This window comes from Colletotrichum chrysophilum (assembly GCF_026319265.1).
Source record: "Colletotrichum chrysophilum strain AFK26 chromosome Unknown scaffold_87, whole genome shotgun sequence".
Lineage (NCBI taxonomy): Eukaryota > Fungi > Ascomycota > Sordariomycetes > Glomerellales > Glomerellaceae > Colletotrichum > Colletotrichum chrysophilum.
The window spans coordinates 1436-25413 of NW_026517374.1; the positions used below are offsets into that span (position 1 = coordinate 1436).

Here is a 23978-nt window from a genome sequence, read left to right on the forward strand (position 1 = left end):
TCGCATGAGATCGCAAACCAACCGCATAAGGATGAAACAAACACGATGATAGGGACTTGTACGATGAGGCTGATGCTTGGGTAAGTCGACGCCATCATAGGCGGAATAAAGTTTTATTTGCAGCATAGGGGTGTGCCCCTCGAAGAAATTCAGTGAAACGTCTGCCTTTCAACGGCTGTAGAGCCTGCCCTTCGCTTCATCACTGATCCTGTGCTCTCCGGTGAGAATCACTAAAGACATCCTCCCTAATGCCGACGATCGTGTATATTTTCCTCAACCGCTACCTCTCCATCACATGTCCCCCTCACATCAAACCAAAGACTGCTTAAGCAGCAGTCTCGACAGTGATGCTGGCCTTGCCGGCGCTCTGGTAGGCCTCAGTGGCAACGATCTGGTAGGCGAAAGAGGTGCCGAGGGTCATGCCGGCGTTCTTCCAGGCGTTGAAGAAGTTGGACATGGTGACGGTTCCGCCGGTGCGCTTGTTGTCGCGGATGGCCCAGAACTGCTTGAAGGTCTGGGTGCCGTCGATGGAGGGGGCGTTGGTGCGGGTGCTCTCGTACAGCTTGTAGGTGGAGCCGTCGGAGGTGACGGTGCCCTTGAGGGTTCCTGCAGAACCGGGGTTGTACTCGCCGTGGTTCTCAACCTGGAAGCATTGGGGTCAGCATCTTGTTCCTGATATGGGTGGGTGTGCTTGGGTCGAGGTGCAACTTACGACGTAGTACTCGATGAGAGGGTTCCTGGTCCAGCCGTAGATGGTCAGGTAGCTGTTGCCGTTGTTGACTGGGGCCCAGGTGCCGGAGTACTTGATGCTGCGGGAGGTGCCGGTAGCCCAGCCCTTTCCACCGACCAAGTTGCCGCCGGACTGCCACTCGACGGAGTAGGAGCCGCCAGCGCCGTTCGTGTAGGTAACGGGAGAGGCGCCGTCGGTCCAGAAGGAGTAGAAGTAGCCGTTGCTGGTGCCCTGAGAGCTGGGGGTGGAAGCTCTCTTGATGAGATCGGTGCCGGGGTTGGCAGCGGGAGCGGCGAGAGCGCCGACGGCGGCGAGGGTGGCCGTGAAGATAGAAGCGAAGGAACGCATGTTGATCAACAAGCTGGATACGTATGTACAAAAAATGTGTTTAAAAGAATGAATGGAGAGGTCGGAAAACTATGAACAGAGAGTCCCGTGAGGCAGCAAAGAGGAGAAACATCGCGAAGCTGGGAGGACGAGGCCGTCCCTTTTTCAATCAGATTTCCCTTCGATCGGTTTGTTTGCCTCGCTGGGTCAAATCAATCCACCACAGGGAGGCCGATGTGACGACAAGGGGAAAACGGAGATTCAAGTGCCGTTTACAATGGATATCGACCATCAACATGGGGGCCAGAGCGATGCGCTTTGCCCAGAATAAACTAACGTCGACCCACGTGGGTAGCATTCTTGGAACCGGTGGGTGGTCGTTGGCGAGAGCTCCCTGGTCGAGCGTTCCCCAGTCCTGTCCGATCTTTACGAGTTTTTTGGGCGGCGGAGCTGGGAAACCTGCCCAAAAGGTGACTGGATGACGGCCGCGATGGACCGATCAGGAGCTTTGCGGTTCCGCCAATCGCCGGGACGGGTTTAGGCCAGGAGTCGGATTGAGTGCCGCGTCGTCGGGAGTAAATGAGCCAAGCCGGGGCCGATGTTGCATGATCCCTGTCGGTGCTCTCCGCAATTTTGCGCAAGGGGGGAACAGTCCGGTACTGCGGCCGAGTTGGCGAGCTTGGAAGAGGTAAGCATGCCCGACCCCTATTAGCTATTTAGCCGGTCATGCCGGCTTCCTTTTTGAAGGCTGACGATGGGGTTATTTATCCAACAAATTGGGCCGTTCGAAGATGATCCCCGGAGCTCATCGTCCAGCGAGGAGGGATCTTGCACATCACTTGTGCTTAACACAAGCTTTAAGGCTCGGGATGCTCGAGCTAGCATGCGGCCCGCTGTCAGCTCAGGAGGCGGCGGGACAAATCTCGAATTGATGATGCGAACCAAAGTTGCGCTCGCTCGGGTTGCAGTGAATGGTCGAGGCCTTTTTACCGCCGGCTGAATGCGCAAGTGCCATTGATCGGTCGGGAGGAATCTGAGGATTTTGCTTTCTGCCGGGTTTCAAGGAAAGAGACTCGCGGTTCCCAAGAAGCCGACTGGATGGCGCCATTGACGGACTACTGCAGCTCTGTCTGGGGTACGGATCAATACCGACTCCGGCATTGAGGCACACTACCTTGTGCATTTAGGCAGTTCTGAATACCACAGAAATGCTAGCCAAGTCTTCTGGAAGCCGAGATTCTCTCCACAAGTTCACATCGCGTTATGATCCGCTACACTGCATATGAAATTGCAGAGACTGTATCTGAACGGCGTGAAGAAACGCGAAGGCATCGTATCGTCGGGTTCATTTCCCAAGGCTGTTGTGTGAGGTGACATAAGCCCCTCAAACTTGGCATTCAGTTTACATGTCACTCTAAGCGCTGGCTATGTTTCAACCACAAGCCCAGCCAAACTAGACTCTTTGCGGCGCACAAATAACGGCCACAGAGCCACCACACATGAGCCACGGAGGATGACCTAACACAACAACCCAGTGTTTAGGCTCGATATCAGGCTATCGTGTCTCTGGCTGGCGATCTCTGATCTGCATCATTACATTCCAGCGCGTGGCCGTCTCTCTTCCCAAACCTCCACCGCCACGTCGTAGTCGTAGCGCCATCCCTTTTGCCATGATCAAGTGATGTTCTCAAGCCACCTCCAGCCAATCCAAGTTGTGCGCATTCATCCCGCTAACCCCAAGCACAACGCCGCGTTGCATTAGCGGCCTCAAGCGAGAGACCCCTACTTGCACAAGGGGCCGCCCAGCCTGCACAAACCCCGCATTTAGGCGTGCCCAGAACGTTTCCTGCTCTCTTTTTCCCCAGGCCGCACAAACCCAGAACGAGAGATCGGACGACGTCAGTGCAGCCAGTGGCACCACCCCTTTGCCGATTCGCAGGTCACCGCCGCGCGCCCCCTTTGTCGAATTACGGCTCGCTTCTTGAGTTGGGGGAGTGAGGAGGAAGGAGGAGGAGGCGCGGTAGCTGTCATGCCTCCTCACCAGATCAGCCGGAGCCTGCGAAATGCGGGGTCCTTCGACCGTACACTGCCGTTGCTGCGGTTGAGTTCGTGGCAGACTTTGACGGTTCAGCGTCGTTGTGGGCCTCGCGTGGTATGCGCAGGGTCTCGTTCGCCATCGGGACTGTCTATTCGGCCTAGACGCGGTTTCCAGAGCACCGGCTATTCTCGCGACTCCGCCGACGAGATGACGCTGACGAGCGGCCTTCCCCGATCCAAGGCATGCAGGGCGCACGCGACAGCGCACTTGAAGGAGGTCATCACGCCGGATCTCCTCGAGAAGCTGCGGAGGTTTTGGTTCAAGCATCTGCATACTGAAGAAGCGTTCATCCTGCCGCAGAAGAACCAGCTGGGGCGTTGGTTCTTCTCCGACGAGAACTTTGACGAGAGCTGCGTGTTCGTATCAGCCCACTTGCCTCCGTCCTTGAACACGTGCAACTGACTAGAGCTCTTAGGAGAAAGTTCCGTCCGGCTCTAGAAGCCCTCAAGTCATCGAGGGCGACTTCGAGAGACATCATCGCCATCGTAAGGCCCATCACGCCACTTCAGTGGTTGAGCCTCGTCCTGCTCCTGGACCAGATCCCCCGCAATTGCTATCGTGGCGCAGAATCTTCCGTCGTCTTCAAGTTCTTTGACCCCATCGCCCGCGACATCGCCAACCATGCCATCAACGCCGGCGCGACAACGCACAACCGGACAAAGTACCGGGTAGCGTATCGCATGTGGTTCTATCTCCCGCTGATGCACTCGGAAGACCTCGCACTGCATGACTTGGCGGTGGAGCATTACCAAAAGATGAAGGACGACTTTGAGGAGCTCATGGCTGGGGACGGGGCCGCCGGAGACGACGATCAGAGGAAGTGCTGGGGAGTCTTGGCGGTACAGAAAGAGACGGCGAGAGACCTGCTTGAAACCAATTACGACTTTGAGATGAAGCATCGAGACATAATCGCCCAGTTTGGGAGGTATCCGCACCGAAACCTTGCTATGCACCGGCAGTCGACGCCCGAGGAGAAAGAGTATCTCAAGACTGGGGGTGAAACGTTCAGTGGAGGTGGATGAGTTGGCCGTTTGTTTGTCTGAATATGTAATAGTCTCTCAACACAAATCTGTCTGGGTGCATGTATTGGGTCAAAGGTCATTGTAGTTTAACTTGGGTCTTACCAAATGGCTGTTATTTGGTACACATAGGTAGTTTTTAAGCATAATGAGATGCGATATTCAGTTTATTACGTACGACACCTACTGTAACCTCACAAACGTTGCGGCAATGTTCTTGAGGCGTCAGATGATATTCTACAAGTGTCCTTGCGCGCCTCGGCTTCCCACAGACACGTAGTGATAAAAGTATGACATTTTAAAGTCGACTCAGCAACCCGGCCATCCGCAGCCCTACCCGTAGCCAGCAGGCGGCTCTAGATACTGAAGTGACATCATCCCGCCTCATAAACCTGCTAGAATGCCTCTTTTGAAGTTAACAGTTCGTCAGAACAGCTCAAGAAGGTCAAGATCAACAAGCCGAGTCAGCTACCCGTTCTCATTGTTCCGAGCCGAGTCGTTCGCAACGCCGATTCAGTACGGGGAATGTGCCGCTTCTCAAGATTCTTCGGAACCGGCGGTGGCATCCATGCGTTCCTCCATCGGTCCACCTCGAGCGACCGCACACTCAAATTCAAACTCAGCTGAAGTCACCAGATATGGCGACACCGCGCAGCCGATTTGGTTGGTAGGAATCTCAAAGTCTATAAAAAGAGACTCGAAGGAAAGCACCTACGGGACAAATTCTCTTTCGTCGAATATCTACATATGCTTTGTTGTTATGGCATAACTTGTTACCTATTAATTACATGTTCTACAATTCCGCGAGAGAAATGGCGTACACTACTGTTTCCGTACACTTGCCAATCTGCGAAACTGCCGTAGTCTTACGGTGGCTCAAACGCACATAGCCAGATCTCTCGGCAGGCGCGAAGAGAGTTTGTACGACAGAAACTTTAACCCCTTGCGGGGGTCTCGGATCATGGAAACCGAACATATGCCGGTTTGGGGTCCAGAATCGACCGGCGGCTGCAAAGTCGAATTTTGAATAACCGCACATATGGTTGCCTCAATCACTCGCTTTCGGAAGTCGATTCTCTCGATACGGACATGCGTTACCCACATTGGCCATGGAGATGAGTAAACATTATTGATTTAGTCTAGGTAGTGATATCACGCTGACACGCTGTCTATCTTTCGTAGGCTTTCAGATTCAATCTGGCCTTGGTATAATGATCCCTCCCATGAGTGTCTTCCTCCTTGTATTCGTCTCTTAGACGACATCCTAGATTCTGTCCAGCCGCTCAACAGCAGCCTGATTTTCACGATAGCGTAGTCTCTGGAAACTCACCGTAACGGTACTTGGCCGATTGCTGTCACTACGAGCAGCATCTCGTTGTTACCGACCGCTGCTCGCATCTCCGTGATAATTCCCATGCTCCCTTCTCAATCGAAGCGCAATTTTCACTATAGCTGGTGTTGAGATAGCGCGGGTTTTCCCTTTGCCTCGTTCGGGCACCTGCCAGATGTTGAGGTAGGTACACTGGGCCTAGAAGGTGGTGTGTAAGTAAGGTAGTCTACTTACTGTCGACCACTATTACCACTCACCTTCGAGCATGAGCCAATGTAGGACTAAGTCATTTGACTGCCTCAGATCCCGGGCAAGACACGTTGCTGCTGAATTGGAATGCGCAAAAGGTCCGATGTTCAGCTCTGTGTCTGCTTTTTCATCCATTGCTCGTCGTGCTCTTTTCGTTTAGCGGCGCCTCGTCATCGGTCACCTCTCTCTGCCTTATTGACAGCTGACTCTTTTTTGAATTTCTCCGTACAGGAGTACCGGCAGCCTGGCGCCCATCGTAGATGTGGTCGGTAAATGTACGTCGTAACGGTGATAAAGACCCTCCTGTCTGCTCGATATCTGGCAGCGCCACCAAAACGGCGCCCTGGCCGACCATGGTGCGCTTGTGACTATCCGGTAATGTCACCGAAGGAAGGCTTTCCGGCCCTCGGCAGTTGCAGGTGCTCATTCTGGTGAATGATAATAGCTTGTTGAGCACGACGAACTCGACTTTGAGCTTGACGCTGTACACGAATGGCTTACACATCGTCTGGATCTCAAACTTGTCGTTGTACTCGAGTACGATCAGGCCTATATCGAGGAGGAATACGGCGGCGAAGAGACCCGCAAGATGGCGCACCATGTTTGCGACCGCCTTTGGTTTGATCGCGCTCAGAGGTTTTAGGCTGTAGTAGCCTTCGTAGAGAAAAAAGCCGGCGATGATGGTCTCCTGTATCGTGAAGACGACCAACTCCACCTTCTCGTAGATCTTGAAGGGCATTGACCATTTCGCTGGGTGTTCGAAATTCGCCAGGAAGAAGATGACCGTCTCAGGGACGTGCATCGTGACCGCGTTGAATATAATCATGACGAGAATCATGCGGATCTTGCACTGGCTGTGAACCACCAGGTGAAGTCGGGACCAGAGGACGATGGCCTGCCCCGTTACCATAGAGTACCATGCGATCGGGATGATGAAGCTCGACGCCACGATGGCTCCGTGGTAGTATCCAAAGTATCGCAGGACGAAGGCGATGACGTTGATGTTGATCCCCGTGTTACTGACGATCATGCTCCAAAAGTACCGTCCCCGTCGCCGCTTGAAGGTCGTGAAGATGGAGAAGAATGTTTCGATGGTGTTGTAGTACGCTGTCGCGGCGAAGGCGATCATCACCATCGCCTGGACCTGCGAGACCGAGATGGTCCCCGTCTCGCCCGCCATTCTCTTCTCTGTCGCTCAGTACAGTACTCGGACTCGAAGGGTCGCCGGCGCCGTTCGTTCGATTCGCTTGGACGGCATCATGGAATGAACAACGGCGATCGGGGTTGTCAGCGGGAGACGGGATGGAAGATGCGATGGCGCAAAGCAGGCCGTTGCAGTGGTCAAATGGAATGTTTCCATGGCCACCTACTTAAGACGACTGATTGGCATCTGCAGGAGTCTGAGCGCCGGTGCGATTAAGGTTCGGGAACCACCTCACGAGGAAAAGTATAAATCTCCTCAGAGAGGCTTACGATTTGCGCCTCGGCGTTTGAGACTGGGAGAATCGCGGGTTGGGGAGCGCGTATGAACTGACTCGTCTGCATAGCGAAACCCAGAGTGAGGACGAGAGGTCGCCCTGCGAATCAGATTTCTGCCACACTTGACTTTGCTGCGACGCTGCATGAACTCTAAACCAATAGGGAAGGTCGCCGTTTTCTTGATGTTGGTTCGCAGGATTCGTGGAGGGTCGTCTGTCTTGTGGCAGAATCAGTACGAGTGATTGGAGGAGGACGAAGGGATACCTGGGACAGACTATCTTGGCCGAACACTTCTAGTTCAGACGGCGAACGTGTTTGAAGTCTTCTAGAAGTGGAGGCTGAGATCTTGCTGTTCGAGCCGGCAATCACCTGTGCGCTGATGAAGCTGGCTGGCCGTCTTCGAGAGACTGACGTACGTATGTAGATCCTGCTACGAACCGGGCCTTAGTCTCTGCTCGGGAGGTTTTTACCTATGGATAATGAACGCCCGACTGTATTCACAGGTTTCAAAGAGAATATCCTGCATCTTGGCATGAAACGCGATAGACTCGCTCGCTCTCGGTCATTTTCCCACGCATCAAACTGTCCAGATGGAATCTTGAAGTCCGTGCAATTCGAGACTTGGCATCTCCGTATGGCCACCCTGTGACTCCGTGAAATATCGAAGAAACGTTCGGTAGATGTAATTTGCCACTCTTAACTTCCATGATAGAGCAAAACTTCAAATATCTCAACCTGTCGCAGCATATGGTCTTTGAGATGCATTTATAGCGCATGAACCTCAACTGTCTGGAATATTTTCTATCGGAGTATTCTTGTTACGTCCGTGACGTAGTTGAAGCTCAAGAGCCGGTCTCCGGGCTAGAATCTGCCGGCTGTAGAGCTACCCGTCTTGCCGGGTCGTTGCCCGAGGGGATGTCACCAACGGCAAAGTAGAGTTTCTCTCTGCATCGCCGTCGAGAAACCTTGTTGTGTGCCGACCGGCAAAATATTTAGGCACGGATGTCTAGAATGGTAAGCCATCATCTTTGAAATATGAGACTGGACTCGGAGTAGGATAGATGTGAGAACTGAAATCGCATCAACTAGTTGTTCGTTGCCGAGAGAGGTTTTGCTTAACAATGAACGAAGATGAATAATGAGAGCGAGATGAGAAATCTGAAGGAACATATATGCTGGCCACGGAAAAGGCCGCATAGAGACGGAAAAGGTGAGATTAGAAACGCTTCGGGCGCAGCTTAAACTTTCTGGCATTCCCGGCACGACGCGCTGCGAGCAAGCATCCTGACTATGCGAGCCTATAAAGAATAGCCCGTTGCTTGTTCATTCAGAGGACTTTACCATAGTAATGACGATGGTAACGTGAGTCATGAAATGCAGCGGCATGGCAAGGACATTTGTCGGCGTGATCATGAAGTGGGTATGCTGTCTTCTCGATGAGCTCAAGGGTATCGGCATCTTCAGATCGACGTGTAGTGGAAGAACGGCACAAGTCTTGGAATGTTTTCTCCGCATGCAAGCGTCTATTGTATCCATTGGAAAAGGTGTTAATGTGTCCGACAAACTAACGCAAGAAACGATCTGAGTTGACCAGTAGGTAACAGGTCTTCCCGTGGCTCGTCAAGAGATTGTGTTAAAATCTTCAAAAGTGTAGAACCCTTGGCTCTGCGATTTATTACGATCTGGGTATCCTTTATGAAATTTCATATTTCGATCAACGTGTGGTATTTTCTCGTTGTGTAGTGGGCTTTCCTCCCGCATTACGCAACCACCTATGGCAACTCTCCACTAACCCATAGCGTCAACTAATTAGCATTTCCAAGGCCTAGTTCTGCTTCGGCTCCCGACACGTTCATGCCTTCAAGATAACTGAAAGATGACTCAACTCAAAGAAGACTAACCATGCATCCTCTAGAATTGTATGCGGTACCTGCCTATACCAGAAGCGGCACTTTGCAGGTTACCCATGCGCACTATCAACGTTCCAAATAACAAAAGAGCAAGGTGGCAAGAAGGTCGAGCACAGTACAATGCAATCTGCTACTGACCCATTGATGTGGTCAGCGAACCGTACAGACATGTTTCAGAACGTGAAATTTGCACATGTGGAATCATCCCTTGTTGATTGTTGTGAATTGCCTAACGACGAGGAGCGGCGGAACGAAAACAATATGATCTCTCACTAGATGATGAAAGTATCCCGTCACTCAAGTTGGAAGTAATTTAGTGATAATTGGTATGGTACTGGTCTTTGCCCCTGACATCTCGTGAACTTATCAAAGCCACGGCCAATCTAGCTAGGTGAACGCCTATTATTTGGCTGATTCCAGGGGAAAAGAAGTACAACAGTGACGTTTGAAATACTTGCTTCAACTCATAGTTCTGGTAGGCCACTTCGTATTATGAACCAGTCAAAAGCATCCTTGTTCTTATATTGCCAGTCAGTGTTTTCTTGTTCACACGAATAACTAGGCGAGGCTGTTCTTATTGAGAATAGTTTCCAATATTTGAACAAAAGTTCGCATGTTACACTATCGGTTTCCAAATAACCAAAGAAGTTCTTTGCAATATCATGTGTCTAGTTCCGAGTTTCCAAAGCCATAGACTATGAATATTCCTGGTACGAAATTTTATGTTCACTCAGAACGAGGTGTACATTGTCGATTAAACTGCTGGAAGGAAAGTTAACAGTTTAGGATGCATTTGGGCTGAGATTGACTCGGCCTGCGCAGCCAGTTACTTGATGATTTGTAATCTAGCTAGAGACTCTTGATCAACTCCTTGATTTCCCCGTCTGAAAGTTCCTTAACGCCCAACAGTGCATTATCATCCTGCGGCCAAGGCGAAGAAAAGTCCGCCCTGGAGTTTGCATACTGAATCATAGTTGCCAGCACGCCCAGGTCAAAGTTTCCAGCCTGGATCTCCTTCATTGCCCAAGCGAACTTCTCCTCCATGTCCGACTTCGTCTCCTCCCATCCGTCAGACCCCAGAGCCTCCTTGCAAAGATCTGCCATCTGCCTCTGGCTCTTGTAAACAGAGTGAACATATACAGGGCGGTTCTCCGTTTCAGCGGGGTGTGACAGGGTTCCAGACACTGCCTTACCGACAGTCTCGAGGGTGGTCCACGCAATGACGTTGTTCCCGTCATTCATGTAGTCAATTTTCTTCTTGTGGATGTCAATGTTCAAGAAGCCAGTGCGTAAACAGAAGTCCAAAAAGGCGCCGTTACAAACAATGCTCCAGGTCATGCTGGTCTCTTCGCACTTCTTAAGGAGGTACTTGTCGTTCGCATCCTTCTTGAACCAGATGGGCAGAGTGTGGGGCTTGGGGTTGTTGAAATCCAAGCTAAAGTCTGAAGGGATATACCGATAGATTCCAGCTGCAGCGGCAGCGTCCATCATGCGAGTAGGGGTGTCGTCTTGGACAAGAGTACAATCGACAAAAGCCTCATTGCCCTTCAAGGCGTCTGTGAGGGTGTCATGTGAGGTGTAGTCAACAACCTTGACCGTGACTCCCTCTGGGAATGACCCTTGCTTGCGTGTCAGAACGGTGACTTGGAAACCATCCTTCACCAATGCTTTGAGAACGTGGCTACCGACGTTGCCGGTTGCCTAAGCTGCAGTTAGATAGGTATGCCCATGAGTCTTGGGAGTTGAACTTACGCCAGCGATTGCTACTTTCTGGATTTTTGGTGCCATTTTTGATGTATGATGTCTTGGGATTGTGATAAAAGGTGTGCTTCACATCGATAACTAGGTTGGTCAAACACTGCGAGGGTCTATTTATGAGAACTACATTGTTCTTTAAATTGCTCGACCAGCTTACAAATGCTGCTGTCGCCAGGTTACCTTACTGATGTTGGCCCCCAGGACGCTCTATCCCGAGTACGCGATTACGTTTCACCGCATCTGAAAGACTCCTGCAGTTTTACATGCCGTGATTATATCTCATCTTTGCTTGGTTGTCGACGTCGTGTTTGTATATACAGGGGTCGGACTCCCGGTTTGGGGACCGCATCCCTCCGTCCCGAGTCCGAGCGGAACTTTGTTTGTGAACGTCACATTTTCATCTCAAGTTGCGGTCCGTTGGGGCAGTTCGATATTGCCGTAATATGAAGCACACCAAAAACGCGTGTCTGTCTCAGGCCGTCCGATCTTTTCGGCTCCGTCGGCTTGCTGGAATTCTTGCCACGGACGCGCGGAGGTGTTCATTAAAGTGTTTATTGGAGTACCGAGAGCATTTTGTGGATGGATAACCTTGGTGCCAATGACATGTCACTGGTGTCGGGGGAGGTGCCAAGACATTTACTTTGTGTGACAACCTCAATGACAGCTTGCAACCAGAAGGTCATTGCAGTCCCATAAAGTTGTTCGTCGAGTTTAAGTAGACATTATTCACTGAACACGTGGTTGTGTAATGAATTGAATTCCAAGATATCAGACTACCGCTATTGACCAGCAACCCGTCTAATGATCCCCAGAAACTTTGCTCAACAATGCAATCTAGTGGGTGTTGGTAACAGAGAAGCCCTTGATGGGGTAGTGGAAGTTGACGTGGTGAACCTCTGTTTTTCCAGAAGCGGGGACGTAGGCAGACTTGTCAGCGGCCTTGCTCTTCTCGACGCTCTCCCATCCCAAAGCCGCGACAAACACCTTGCCACCGTCGACATCCTCGACCGACATACCACTGGCGAGGTCGTTCATTCCAGGCATGCCGCGGGCCTTGTCGATCTGAGCTCTCATCTCATCCTCAGACATTGACGAGCCGCTAATTGTGATGACCTCGGCAATCGGGGAGTCAATGGCGCCTCTCGGTGCGTAGGGAACAAACTTGATGAAGTATGACTTGACCTCGCCGTTGATGACAGTCTTGAAGTTGTTCATGGCCGACTTGCCCTCAGCGGAGGCAAAGAACTCGTCGCGAGCTTCCCTCGTCTTCCAGCCTGTTGATGCACGTTAACCTCGTTGTATGCCATAAGACTGACTGCTTCGCCTCGAGCAATTTACTTACCAGAGATGACATCGAGGTACTGCTCGTTCTCGCTCCAGGGTCCCCAACGAGTGCGGAGGTAGCCATCATGGGTCTTCAGAGCAAGGAGGTATGCCTTCAGGGGCTCCTTCCAGTCATCGACACCGCCCTTGACGGGAATGATCTTGCGCTCGGTGACTCCAGACATGTTGTATTTGTGTAAGTGTGGTCGATAAAAGTATATTGAGAGTGTGGTTAGGTGTTACGACGAAATGTTGGACGGCCTATGTATTCTCTTGTTGATGATTGGTTGTGATGTTGTGATGATGAATTGAAAGTTTCTCTGGCACTTGTAGGGTGAGAAGCTTGATTATATACTATTGAAAGACGTCTCGGTATTCTCCCTCAGGCTAATTTCTGCTCACTTACTCACGAAAAGTCCATCGTGATGCAAGGCACAAAATGGACATGTCCGAAAACGATCGCACAGGGGCATGGCATGATCCTACGGACCGGCGGTCTTCGGTCGAAAGCAACACTCCATGCCCGTTCTAGGGGGGCCTCCCCGAGCCGCCGGCGCTCAGCTCAACTATCGACGTCAAAATCATGCCTACCGCAGTCGTAATCATCTGTCAAATGCAGTGGGGCTACCTGAAATGGTGATCTTCTGGAAGGATGCTATCCGCGGTTCCGGCCCGGCCTGGCGGCACCAGCACTTGCGCCATTGCGAACAGAGGGTCTTAGCTTCTCCGTGATGTTTCTCGGTCAGAGAAAGTCCTGCCAATTGAGAGAGAAACCACCGAAAGAAAGGTTTCAAGCATATTTCAAAACTTCGGACGAACCAAGGTAGCTCGGAAATCGCCCTATAGAAGGAATGTGGAATGTGGCAGAAGCTCGGGTCCCTTCCGGACAATACTGCGAAGCAGAACACGGACAATGCAGCATGTGAGCATGACGTCTGTCAGGCTGCAGATGGAAGGCAAAGGACGACTGGTTACCCTTTCCAGGTGTCCGATGCTTCGAAACATTGTCACGGACAAAGCCGGGGTTGGTTGGGGAGATGTGCAGGACGTCCGCAGCGATGTTTCAAAAGGTCCCGAGGGACGGGGACAGACATCTTTGTGGCCTGGCAACTGGAAGACAAGTGTTCATAACGTTCCAATAGCCTCTCGTATTCTCCAAGAGTTCGCAACTTGCGACACTAGCATTGAAACGACCTGGTATCCTCAGCTTATCGCTTTCGCATCTTCCCGCCCGGCGGTACGTCTTAACGGGAGAGTCCGCACAACCGGCAGCGACGGCTACTCGCAGGATTTGAGGTCCGCTTGAGGCGGTCATCATAATCATGAAAAGACGGCCGCACGAAAAGTTTCACGGCGTATTATTACTCGTGTGTCTCAGAATTTTCGGCATACGTCCGGCTCTACTCCTGAGCGGCCCCGGGTCCTTTCCCCGGTCCGCAATACCGCGACATCTTAACGGACAGGACTTCGCACTTACGGACCGAGTTTTGAACGCGAGTGCGACGGATGGGTGAAGCATGAAGACCTCAGCCACGCCGCCATCATTTGCCCGACCGGTGCTACGAGCGTAAACCTCCGTCTGGGTGATCGATCGAGACGCGATCGAGATGCGGAAGGGTCACGCAGCATTGCATGCTACACGAGTCTACATTCTGCCCATTGACTCAGGTTCATGTCAAAATTTACTGGCGACTCTTTGAGTACTGAGAGACTGCTCCTGACGGGTAACAATTGTCTGGCTAATTCAAGTTCTCAACGTCGGATGGAAATCGGCGATCAAAATCTCCAATCAAGCTTCGAGATCAACAACACATGTTCAATAACGTAAGTAACTAGATCATTCAACCATGTAGACCTCATCGCCCCTGTGGCGGCTATCCTGGTAAGTTGGGCGCTCTTGCGCCCATGCCTGCCGTGTACCAAAAGCAACCTTGCACGAAACCCCATCTTGCTGAACGCCCCATTCTTCCAATGAAATCTTGCCATCGTAAAGGTGTCGTTGGTCGAATTTTCAGTTATCTTGAACCTTTGGAGAGAAATACGAGGACATGTAGAGACCCTTGGTGCCGTAGTTGTATGATACGTATGACAATCCTCCGGGCTTGGAGTAATCTCGGCCGGGCCTATGAGCTTCAGTTAGCCACTGTATACAGCATTGAGTCGAAGGTTTCTACTCACAGCTTGGCAGTTTCGTGGGCGCCTCTGGAAAACCTTTCTGCAGACTCATCCCATCCTACATTCTGCAGGGCCTGCGTGAAGTTCTCAATCGTCTGTGCATCGCTCCGTGACGTCTGACCCCATGGCAAGTGAGCCTTGATGTCAATCCGCTCTTCATTTTGCTTCAGCTCGAACGCGAAGCAGATGCCCTTGTGCAAGTTGTGCATGTCTCTGGCATCCTTTCTCTGGTTCGCGGCCATGCCTTCCGGCTCATCGAGAAGCAGGTGCCAGACCTTCTCTGCGTATTCGACGCCTTTCATTGTTGCGTCGTCGGTCTGGGTTCCGCCAAGAGTAAGGACGTCTGCGAGAACCGCCTTTGAGTTCGATGTTGTGCGGGCATATACTTTAACTCGGGCCTTGTGGGGGTCGACACAGTCAATCGCCATCATCTCCACCGGGCAAGGCTCTTTGCATGTGGCAAGGTACTTCTGGAGCTTCTCGGATGCCTTGTAAAGCTTGTCGCCGCAGGGCTGCAGGTCGCGAATCATATCAAAGACCAGCTTTTCTGTTGTAACGTTGAGGGCGAAGTGCTTGAGGACAGGGAAGAAGTAGGCCTTCAGGAATCGCTGCGAACGCTTCATATCGTAGGCGAGGAAAAGTTGTGGGACGCGCTTGACAAAAGCCGGCATCCTCGACCGAGCAATAGCAGTCTCTTCAGGTGTGACGAACCATCTTCTCAAAATCTGCTCGTACCAGCGCATGTCGACTCCAGATGACACCTGCGAGAGTATCGGGATCATGGCAGCGCCAATCTCCCCAGCAAAAGGATCCTCATCCGAACCGGCGGAATCGCCAAGAGGCTCGAAGGTGTAGCGGATCACTCCGTCATCGCCTTTTGTGAAGTTCCACGATGGTTCAAACGTAGAACCGTCGTAAGTGAGCAGAGGTCGAACCTTGGCTTTGGGTGTCGGGAGGCCAAAGGAGGGCACCACCACGTCACGGAAGACGCGCAGGTGGTCCACCTTCTCCTCAGGTGTGTACCCCTCAGCGTTCGTGAGCAGAGTGTTCAACAGCGGCGCGCATCTATCCCACCACCACCTGTGCTTAGGGTTTAGGGGAGGGTCAATAGGAATAGTGCCTTCGGTGACAGCTGAGGGACGAGCTTTCAGCGGTGACTGAAGGCTTTCGCTAGTGGTGTTGAGGATTGCAGTTGGTGCCATTGTCAAAAGATCAACAGAAGTTAATATGCGAGAGTCAAAATATTTAGGTGGGCGGTGGGTAGGGTTCAGTTGCTCTCGGATGAAATGATGTGCAGCACGAGGTTGTCTTTATAACCTAGGCGATCAAGATTCCATTTCGAGAGAGTCGCTCTTCAATGACACGGAGATATCCTGCGGACGTCACATTCCATGTCTGTCGGCTTTCAGGCGTTGACAGACAGGGAAACTCGTACGGCGACTATCGCGACTTCGGCAACATTGGCCGCGAGATACACTCGCGTTCCTCGCGTGATGAGAAATCGCAGGACTCAGGAGCCAGACTCTGGCCATGTCCGGTGCCAGATTGCGAAAACGTCACTACGACACGGCAACATCCTGGGCACTGCCCTTCCGGTTGCATGGGTATGCCTACGTTCGACCGACTGAAAGGGCAGAATTTGGCTGTTTGATCAAGGAAACTCAGCCCTTTCTTGCTGTCAAGTCCAGTTAAGCGTGCCGCTAGAGGCTGAATCACGTAGCTGGACATCTGGAACAGACATGGGATGCCCTGCTATGGTGACGTGCTTAGATCAGGCGAAACACTATTTCATGATGGAGTGGCATTTACTTCGTAATCGAAACATATACGGGTACGAATATTCGTGTAAGCCCGTCCGTCACGGCCAATTACACCCACCGGATGACGGTGTACCCAAGTCATTTCTACGAATCCCACCGCAGCCGGGCTCCCTCAGCCTCCAAAGACGGAAGGAATATGCAACTCTCGAGCGACTTTGAAATCAGATGGAACAAGAACAACAAACATTTTTGAAAAGCTTGAACTCCTTAAAGTGTTCCACAAGGCTTCGGGTATGCACCACCGGCAACTGGCGGTGGTGTCGAGATCACACCCTTAAGGCCGTAGGGATTCAGGTTCGGATATTCCCAACGGACTCGGCAAAGTTCGATACGTATATCTTCCCCCGAATTCAGTAATTTGGGTCGAACTGGATCCTCAGGGATCGGACCTCCTTCACGTGGATCATGTAACTTCAATCAAGTCATGTTCGATGAACTGTTCACATCTGTTTCTGGAACATCGCCGGCGGCGGCTTCGGGAGCCCGAACGTCCGCAATCGTGCGGTCTCCGTCATGAGCTCACCCTGAGCTACATAGCTTTGGAGCTCCTGAAAGACCCATTTTGGTCCTTTCGAGTAATAAAAGAGCTACATCCCTTCCACTCATAGCACATATCAACCATCCACTAAAATCATCCTAGACTCACTTCAAAGAGCTTCTACTCCCTCCTAGGTCTCCCAGACTCGTCTCAAGAATATCTCCATCACACTATCATTGATACCACAACATGGCGCCTGGTCTAACCAGCACAGTCAAGGACACGAATGGCTTCAGCGGGACCGTTCCAGTCCCCAGATTCCTCCCACCCGGTGTCTCCGTCGAGAAGTTCCAAGAGTTCGCCTCCCAACTGCTGCAGACTGTCGGAAAGGAGAACCTCCAGATCATCAGCAATGATACAGTGCTGGACGATGGCGATTACCTCACTGTCGACTGTTTGACTCACGACATGCACCACCTCTATGAGCGGGAGGAATTCGTTGGCAGCGCTCTCATCCACCCCAAGAATGTCACCGATATTCAAGCTATCGTCAAGCTCTGCAACGACTTTCTCGTGCCCGTATGGACCTTCAGCAGAGGCCACAATGTTGGCTACGGTGGTGCCGCCCCGAGAGTGTCTGGCAGTTTGGTCATGAACCTTGGCACACACTTGAACCGTATCCTCGAGGTTAATGCCGAGGATTGCTACTGCCTTGTTGAGCCTGGCGTGACATACCTTCAAATGCAGAAGTATCTCAACGACAACGGACTCGCCGATAAGGTCTGGCTGGATTCTCCCGAGCTCGGCTACGGATCTATGATCGGCAACGCGCTAGATCATGGAGTGGGCTTCACCCCTTACGGAGATCATTGGATGATGCATTGCGGCATGGAGATTGTTCTTGCCAATGGAGAAGTTGTTCGCACTGGAATGGGCGCCATGCAGAGCCCAGAAGGCCGCGCTCAAGCTGCAAAGGGCGTCCCTCCCCAAGACCAGCACCAGAACGAGTGTTGGCAGCTGTTCCCCTATGGATTTGGCCCCATCAATGACGGCATCTTCTCTCAGAGCAACAATGGAATTATCACCAAGATGGGCATGTGGCTCATGCCTGCAGCACCGGGTTTCACTCCATTCATGGTCACCTATGAGAAGGATGAGGATCTTGCGGCGGTGGTCGACATTATCCGCCCCCTGCGCGTGGTAAGTAGTCGGACCTTTGGTCCTGCTCAATGGGGCTCGCTAACGAATGTTTCTAGAACATGGTCCTTCAGAATGCTGCCAGTCTGCGTCACATTGCGCTCGATGCTGCCCACTACCATCCCCGCACAGAGTACACGGACGCAGGACTTGACGTTCCCCTCACTGAGGAGCAGCTTGATGCGGCAGCTAAGAAGGTCAACTTGGGACGGTGGGTCTACATCGGCGCTGCTTACGGACCCGAGCCCATCCGCAAAGCACATCTTGAGATCACAAAGAGGGAGATGACCAAGGTGCCGGGCAGCCGATGGTTCTTGCTTGAGGATCGCAAGGAAGAGTTCAGTACTCTTCACTGTCGTTCAGACACCATGCAGGGTATCCCAACGTGGGATGAGTTGAGGTGGTTGAACCAGTAAGTTGTAACCACAACCCATGAGACGTCCTATCTGACAGCGAGCGTAGCTGGATTCCCAACTGCACCTTCTTATCCTTTTCCCCGATCTCCAAGGTCGATGGCAAGTCGGCGCAGAAGCAATACGAGATGGCCAAGAAGCGCTTCGCCGAGGCCAAGATGGACTACTTCGGTATCCTTAGCATCGGAATGCGAGAGATGCGTAAGTTTCTCCAATGAGTTCCCCGGCTCGAGCCGGCATTGAAATGGTGACTGCTCACACGTGGCCGCACAGACAACATTGTATGCATCGTCTACAACCGGGAGGATCCCGACGCGCGTCGCCGTGCGCAGTGGCTCGTCCGGACCATGATCCAGGACTGTGCGGATAACGGCTGGGGCGAGTTCCGAACTCACGTTGCCCTGATGGATCAGATCGCGGACACCTACGACTTCAACGACCATGCGCTGGGCAAACTGAACCAGACCATCAAGGACGCGTTGGATCCCAACGGTATCCTGGCACCAGGCAAGAGTGGTGTTTGGCCCAAGAGTTATGACAAGTCGAAGTGGGCGCTGGGCAAGGATTATATCAAATAGACTGGAGCTGATGGTTCATCGCGACCCGGCACATTAGCACCTCATTTGTATATAGAACTGAGTATCTGCATGTAATTAACACTAAGTCCCACTCCGTTGATCTCGAATCCAATTTCCATATTGCTTACAGAACGACTATGCGCAACATTCAATTTCCTTCAAGGAGCCCAGCTCGTGCTCCCACTTTACGAAAACACTCCGGGTGCAATGCGGGTTGGCTTGATGATCCTGTGCTGCCCGGCCCACATCCAACAATCGGCGATTCTTCGCCTAATCAGCCCTGATGGTCTAGCGGTATGATTCTCCCTTAGGGTTGTCTTCTACAGTTCGCATCTGGGAGAGGTCCCAGGTTCGATCCCTGGTTAGGGCCCATTACTTTTGAAAATTTGAGCTTGATCTCTGATGGATTATCAATGTTCATTTTTGCAAGCGCCAGTGGTTGGCGCTCAATTGCAGATAAGTCTGCGCTGATGAGATCCCGAAACCCTGTGAACCTCATTTGTATTGATTTCTTAAGGCGTGTTCTCTGCAGGACCTCCCAGTGTCGTTTTACATTCCGCATTCGAGTGTACCACACCTTCATAGGGCATTAATAATCATCGATGTAAACTGCGGTTTGCTGAAGCCATGTTAACAAACGTGGCTTGTCACAGCAGCGACAGGAGATATCGGCCATCCGCTCGATCTTAGGTCCATTGCGAGACCGAATCACTGGAGCACGTGGACATAGTTTCAACGGGCGATCAACGTTTTCCGCACCTCCGGTGTCCGTACACGGGCCGAGCAAACATGAGACGAAAAGCCGCACCTGCGTTGTTGCGACAAGGATGCAAGCTCATTGAAGCTTCGACATTCTCCATGCAAGCTTTAATAATAGCCTAGCATGGCCGCGAATACGGATCTGATCTGGAGCTTGTCGCCTCGGACTGAGATACGGTGCCGAATCGGATACCTCGCGACGCGTTAGAGCTACGAAAGGGACTCATCTGATGTTTCCAGACCAAAGCTTGCAGTGCACCAGCTGCTTAGCATAAGAACTGGACGCGTCGTTCAATTGTGCTCTACTAATCACATCGACACACTCCGTCCTGCACTTACACAAATTGGTGTCAATACTATTTGCCGAAATGTCTAACGGGACCACAAACAAGACCATCGCCCTCGTCACAGGGGCAAATCAAGGCATCGGCTATGAGATCGTCAAGCGATTGGCCTCGGAAAATCCAGACTATCACGTCTACATGACCGGCCGACGAAAAGACGCCATCGAGAAGTCTGCCTCAGAGCTTCAATCGGCCGGCTTGGATGTTGAGCCATTGGTCCTCGATGTCACTTCGGACGAGAGCATAACAGCTGCTGTAGAGCAAGTGCAGAACAAATTCGGGTACATCGACGTTATCGTCAATAACGCTGGAATCAATCGCGGCAAGGCCGAAGGCAACCTCCGGCAACGACTTCGAGAGGTCTTTGACACAAATCTCTTTGGAGCAGTCGAGGTTACAGACGCTTTCATACCGCTCTTGGAGAAGTCTTCAAAGACTCGACGTGTCGTGTTCATCAGCTCGGGGCTCGGAAGCCTCGCGGTTCGATCGGATCCAAGCCTGGGACCCAAGCGCGACTACCTTGAGTATGGGGCCAGCAAGGCAGCTTTGAACCACGCGACCTTGACATTTGCCTCTCGACACCACGGCGACGACTCATGGAAGTTCAATACATGTTGCCCCGGCTACTGTGCTACTAGCATGACCGATTACTCCGGCCCAGACGAGGCGTCACTTGGGTCTATTCGGGCTGTTGAACTTGCGACATTAGGACCTGATGGCGTCACGGGAACGTTTTCGAATAGGCAAGGGCCGTTGCCGTGGTAAAGGGATCGAAACTCTGTGGCTCTAGCCTCAGTGACAAGCTTCAAATACACAACTGAAAGCTAAACAATGGGTTGATTCGCGATAAGTAGCGGGTTGATGGTGAGATGTGCTTTGGGTGGATACCTCTTGGTGGCTTCATTGAAAGCCAACCAGTAGACAGATAGTCCTTGATACAGACTTCAGAGCGATTCAATGAGGGATTGACCTTATTTTCCACCGTTGACCGTGCACTAATCGCTGCTCAGGAATCCAGGTCGTGTTTTCAGACAGGACCGTCAATATTGCACATCATTTAACCAAAAAAGGCCTAGATGTTGTTGAGATCGTGAAGCTGACAGGAGCTGCATCTGCTGTGGAGTTGATAACGCAATCTGTGCCACCGATACTTGCAGGGTCTCTTAACACCAGCGTTGATTGGGCTAAACGCACGCTTGGATGTCACACAAGGGCGCGTAAAGCTTCCCCGCATCTGACACGTTTATTGACTTTAATGGTGCTTAAAGGCCCTCTCTTACTTGGCATCAACAGAAAAGAAAGATCCCAAAAGGACTCGGCATCAAGCTCAACATTTACTCGATCCACCATGACTGAACTTGAACCCACACGACGTCCTTTCAAGGGTTCATGCCACTGCGGGGAGACCCAGTACATCGTATTCCTTACCTTCCCTCATACTCTGCCTCCACCTCGCCCAACCAAAGAAAAAGGGCCACGAGCCCATCAGGAATTCTACCGATGCAACTGCACCACTTGTCAGAAGGCAGGCTTCTTCCATATGCGCCTCAACTCGGCCCCAGAGGATTTCATCCTGCTGCATCCTTTGGACCCATACAAGGATCTTGGTGACTACACAGTCTACCAGAAAGACTTGCACTTTCTCTTCTGCAAGACGTGCGGGATGCGATGCTTCATTCTCATGGGACAAGGCGAGGTTACAGAGGTCGATTTGGAGGCTCTCGGCGTCAAGTCCGACGGTGAAACCCAGGGTTATAACGTCGACGGCAAGAAGCTTACAAAGGTTTGGAGACCTTCGAAAGACAGTTGGAAAGAGGGCAAAAAGTTTGGGAGTTACCTAAGCGTCAATGGCTACTCTGTCGATGCTGGCCAGGAGGGGTTCGACTTGCGTGAGATTACCGAAAAGAAGTGGGTGGGATACCTCGATTGGCTGGAGCTGAAATCTGAAGGGTCTCAGGGGACTCGTTTCGACCGACCCTGGGAAGGAGGCGCTTATTGAGCCGAGTGGTGGACTGATTCTTCAGCAAAGGATTCGGTTGATCAGGGTCCTGTGGAGTTAGATAAATGACAAAGAAATCCTGTTGGTCTTGGCTGCTGGGCCCTCGAAGAAGTTGATAAGACCGACATTTCCCCCGTGTCCATTGAAGGATGCGAAACCATGATAAGACTCTAGGTTTGACTGTTTCTCCCTCGTACAACCGCCTCGCCTTCAGCTGGGAGGCCTGATAAGCCGTAGGATTGACCCCTGCTATCTGCCATCTCAAGTTGCGGCGGTTAAGACTCCGCCCGAGTTGCGGGGCCGCACGACGTAATATCGATGCGGACGTCTGCGGCCCGCATCCGGTTGCTTGACGCGGGGTCACCGTTCCCCGCGATAACTCGGTGGAGACCGTTAGTTAGTTGCAGATAACACCCGTGAACCATCGGGTTAATGCAGTCAGGTGTCCATCGGGCAGGGAACCGGCAGAGAGCTGAGGCCGCTTGTCCGCCATCCTCCATTATCTCTAAAGCAGAGCCAACAGAACATGGGCCAGTAATTACGGACAGCTATCTCTGGCCAACCTACTCGGGATTAGATCCATGCTATTAGCTACTGCATGTAGTCAGCCAAGGACTCGTCCATGTTGATATAAAACATGCCCGTCATCCGTTCCAAGGTCGTGGAACCAAAGAGAGTTCCATGCTTGGTCGAATTCAAAATACCCCAGATTTTCAGCTGAATTCTTCAAACATTCCCTCCTTCACTTCTCAGATCCCGAATCAACATGACTGTCCGCACTGTAAAGGTCGCCTGCACCCAGGCCGAGCCCGCTTGGGTCGACCTCCCCGCTGCCGTCGAGAAGACATGCAAGCTCATCACTGAAGCCGCCTCCAACGGCGCCCAGCTCATCGCCTTCCCGGAGTGCTGGATTCCCGGCTACCCCTGCTGGATTTGGTCGCGTCTCATCGACTTCGACCTCAACGTCAAGTACATCAAGAACTCTCTCGCTGTCGACTCCCCAGAAATGGGCACCATCCAGGCCTGCGCCAAGGCGAACAACATTGCCGTGTCTCTCGGCTTCTCTGAGAACGACAACAACTCCCTCTTCATCGCACAGGCCCTCATTGGCCAGGACGGCGAGATCAAGGTCCACCGCCGCAAGATGAAGCCCACGCACATGGAGCGCACCATCTTCGGCGATGCGTCCGGTCACTGCCTGAAGAGCGTCGGCGAGCTCCCGTTCGCGCGAGTTGGCTCCCTGGCCTGCTGGGAGCACATCCAGCCGCTGCTCAAGTACAACACTATCGCCCAAAAGGAGGAGATCCACGTCGCAGCGTGGCCGAGCGTTACCCCGCATGGAGGTGGCCCCGATATGTGGTCCATGAGCGCTGAAGGTTTGTGACGATCCCACCAATGACTAGCCACGTAATTAGCTAGTGGTTCCGAATTATTGGCACTAACTAACAACCCGAGTAGGATGCCAAACGCTCTCGCGCACGTATGCGATTGAGTCAAATGCCTTCGTGCTCCACAGCACTGCTCTGATTACCGAGAAGGGTGTTGCGGCACATGGCAGCGCCCAGGGTGCCATTATGAACAGCCCGGGAGGCGGCACGTCGGCCATTTTTGGACCTGACGGCCGTAGGCTCACGGAGCCCGTCGATGACACTACGGAGACGATTCTGTACGCCGATTTGGACATGGACATGATCCACAGGACAAAGATGTTTGCAGACTGCACGGGTCACTACAGCAGACCTGACCTTTTGAGACTGTCTGTTGACAAAGAGATCAAGGTCGTACTTAGGCTGCACAGCGATGCTGACAAGGATTCAAAATCGGAAGAGTCTGTGGTGGTGTTGTAATTGCTTCAGCGGGAATGTTTGTCAATGGGCATGTATGATGAGTTCGGCACGTAATTAATACCACCATTTCGCATTCAGTGGATCAAATTTCAAAGCTGTCAGGGGGAGAGGCTAGATGTTTGCGCTAATATTTGCGTTTCAATTT

The 23978-nt window shown here is 52.1% G+C and overlaps 10 protein-coding genes and 1 non-coding gene across 11 annotated transcripts; 6 read left to right on the forward strand and 5 right to left on the reverse strand.

Moving 5' to 3' along the window:
* Positions 1-325: 325 nt before the first annotated feature.
* XYL1 (NAD(P)H-dependent D-xylose reductase (XR)) lies at positions 326-1078 on the reverse strand (the record flags this gene model as incomplete). Its single annotated transcript, XM_053181942.1, has 2 exons — positions 326-643; positions 713-1078. The coding sequence occupies 2 exons, from the start codon at positions 1076-1078 to the stop codon at positions 326-328; spliced, it is 684 nt and encodes a 227-aa protein (XP_053034058.1).
* A 2224-nt stretch (positions 1079-3302) lies between these two features.
* COL26b_009205 (uncharacterized protein) lies at positions 3303-4177 on the forward strand (the record flags this gene model as incomplete). Its single annotated transcript, XM_053181943.1, has 2 exons — positions 3303-3511; positions 3571-4177. The coding sequence occupies 2 exons, from the start codon at positions 3303-3305 to the stop codon at positions 4175-4177; spliced, it is 816 nt and encodes a 271-aa protein (XP_053034059.1).
* A 1703-nt stretch (positions 4178-5880) lies between these two features.
* Positions 5881-6933, reverse strand: COL26b_009206 (uncharacterized protein; the record flags this gene model as incomplete). The annotated part of the gene is made up of 1 exon (XM_053181944.1): positions 5881-6933. The coding sequence occupies one exon, from the start codon at positions 6931-6933 to the stop codon at positions 5881-5883; it is 1053 nt and encodes a 350-aa protein (XP_053034060.1).
* Positions 6934-9991: 3058 nt separating this feature from the next.
* Positions 9992-10930, reverse strand: COL26b_009207 (uncharacterized protein; the record flags this gene model as incomplete). The annotated part of the gene is made up of 2 exons (XM_053181945.1): positions 9992-10843; positions 10895-10930. The coding sequence occupies 2 exons, from the start codon at positions 10928-10930 to the stop codon at positions 9992-9994; spliced, it is 888 nt and encodes a 295-aa protein (XP_053034061.1).
* Positions 10931-11734: 804 nt separating this feature from the next.
* On the reverse strand, positions 11735-12408 carry COL26b_009208 (uncharacterized protein; the record flags this gene model as incomplete). The annotated part of the gene is made up of 2 exons (XM_053181946.1): positions 11735-12174; positions 12243-12408. 2 exons carry the CDS (start codon positions 12406-12408, stop codon positions 11735-11737), a joined length of 606 nt encoding a protein of 201 aa, XP_053034062.1.
* Positions 12409-14234: 1826 nt separating this feature from the next.
* On the reverse strand, positions 14235-15600 carry COL26b_009209 (uncharacterized protein; the record flags this gene model as incomplete). Its single annotated transcript, XM_053181947.1, has 2 exons — positions 14235-14346; positions 14402-15600. The coding sequence occupies 2 exons, from the start codon at positions 15598-15600 to the stop codon at positions 14235-14237; spliced, it is 1311 nt and encodes a 436-aa protein (XP_053034063.1).
* Positions 15601-16945: 1345 nt separating this feature from the next.
* Positions 16946-18884, forward strand: COL26b_009210 (uncharacterized protein; the record flags this gene model as incomplete). Its single annotated transcript, XM_053181948.1, has 4 exons — positions 16946-17896; positions 17953-18305; positions 18356-18507; positions 18580-18884. The coding sequence occupies 4 exons, from the start codon at positions 16946-16948 to the stop codon at positions 18882-18884; spliced, it is 1761 nt and encodes a 586-aa protein (XP_053034064.1).
* Positions 18885-19161: 277 nt separating this feature from the next.
* On the forward strand, positions 19162-19254 carry COL26b_009211. Its single transcript has one exon. It is a non-coding gene; the product is annotated as a tRNA-Pro (tRNA).
* A 757-nt stretch (positions 19255-20011) lies between these two features.
* On the forward strand, positions 20012-20752 carry COL26b_009212 (putative secondary metabolism biosynthetic enzyme; the record flags this gene model as incomplete). The annotated part of the gene is made up of 1 exon (XM_053181949.1): positions 20012-20752. The coding sequence occupies one exon, from the start codon at positions 20012-20014 to the stop codon at positions 20750-20752; it is 741 nt and encodes a 246-aa protein (XP_053034065.1).
* A 775-nt stretch (positions 20753-21527) lies between these two features.
* On the forward strand, positions 21528-21986 carry COL26b_009213 (uncharacterized protein; the record flags this gene model as incomplete). Its single annotated transcript, XM_053181950.1, has 1 exon — positions 21528-21986. One exon carries the CDS (start codon positions 21528-21530, stop codon positions 21984-21986), a length of 459 nt encoding a protein of 152 aa, XP_053034066.1.
* Positions 21987-22752: 766 nt separating this feature from the next.
* Positions 22753-23833, forward strand: COL26b_009214 (uncharacterized protein; the record flags this gene model as incomplete). The annotated part of the gene is made up of 2 exons (XM_053181951.1): positions 22753-23362; positions 23445-23833. The coding sequence occupies 2 exons, from the start codon at positions 22753-22755 to the stop codon at positions 23831-23833; spliced, it is 999 nt and encodes a 332-aa protein (XP_053034067.1).
* Between the last annotated feature and the right edge of the window lie 145 nt (positions 23834-23978).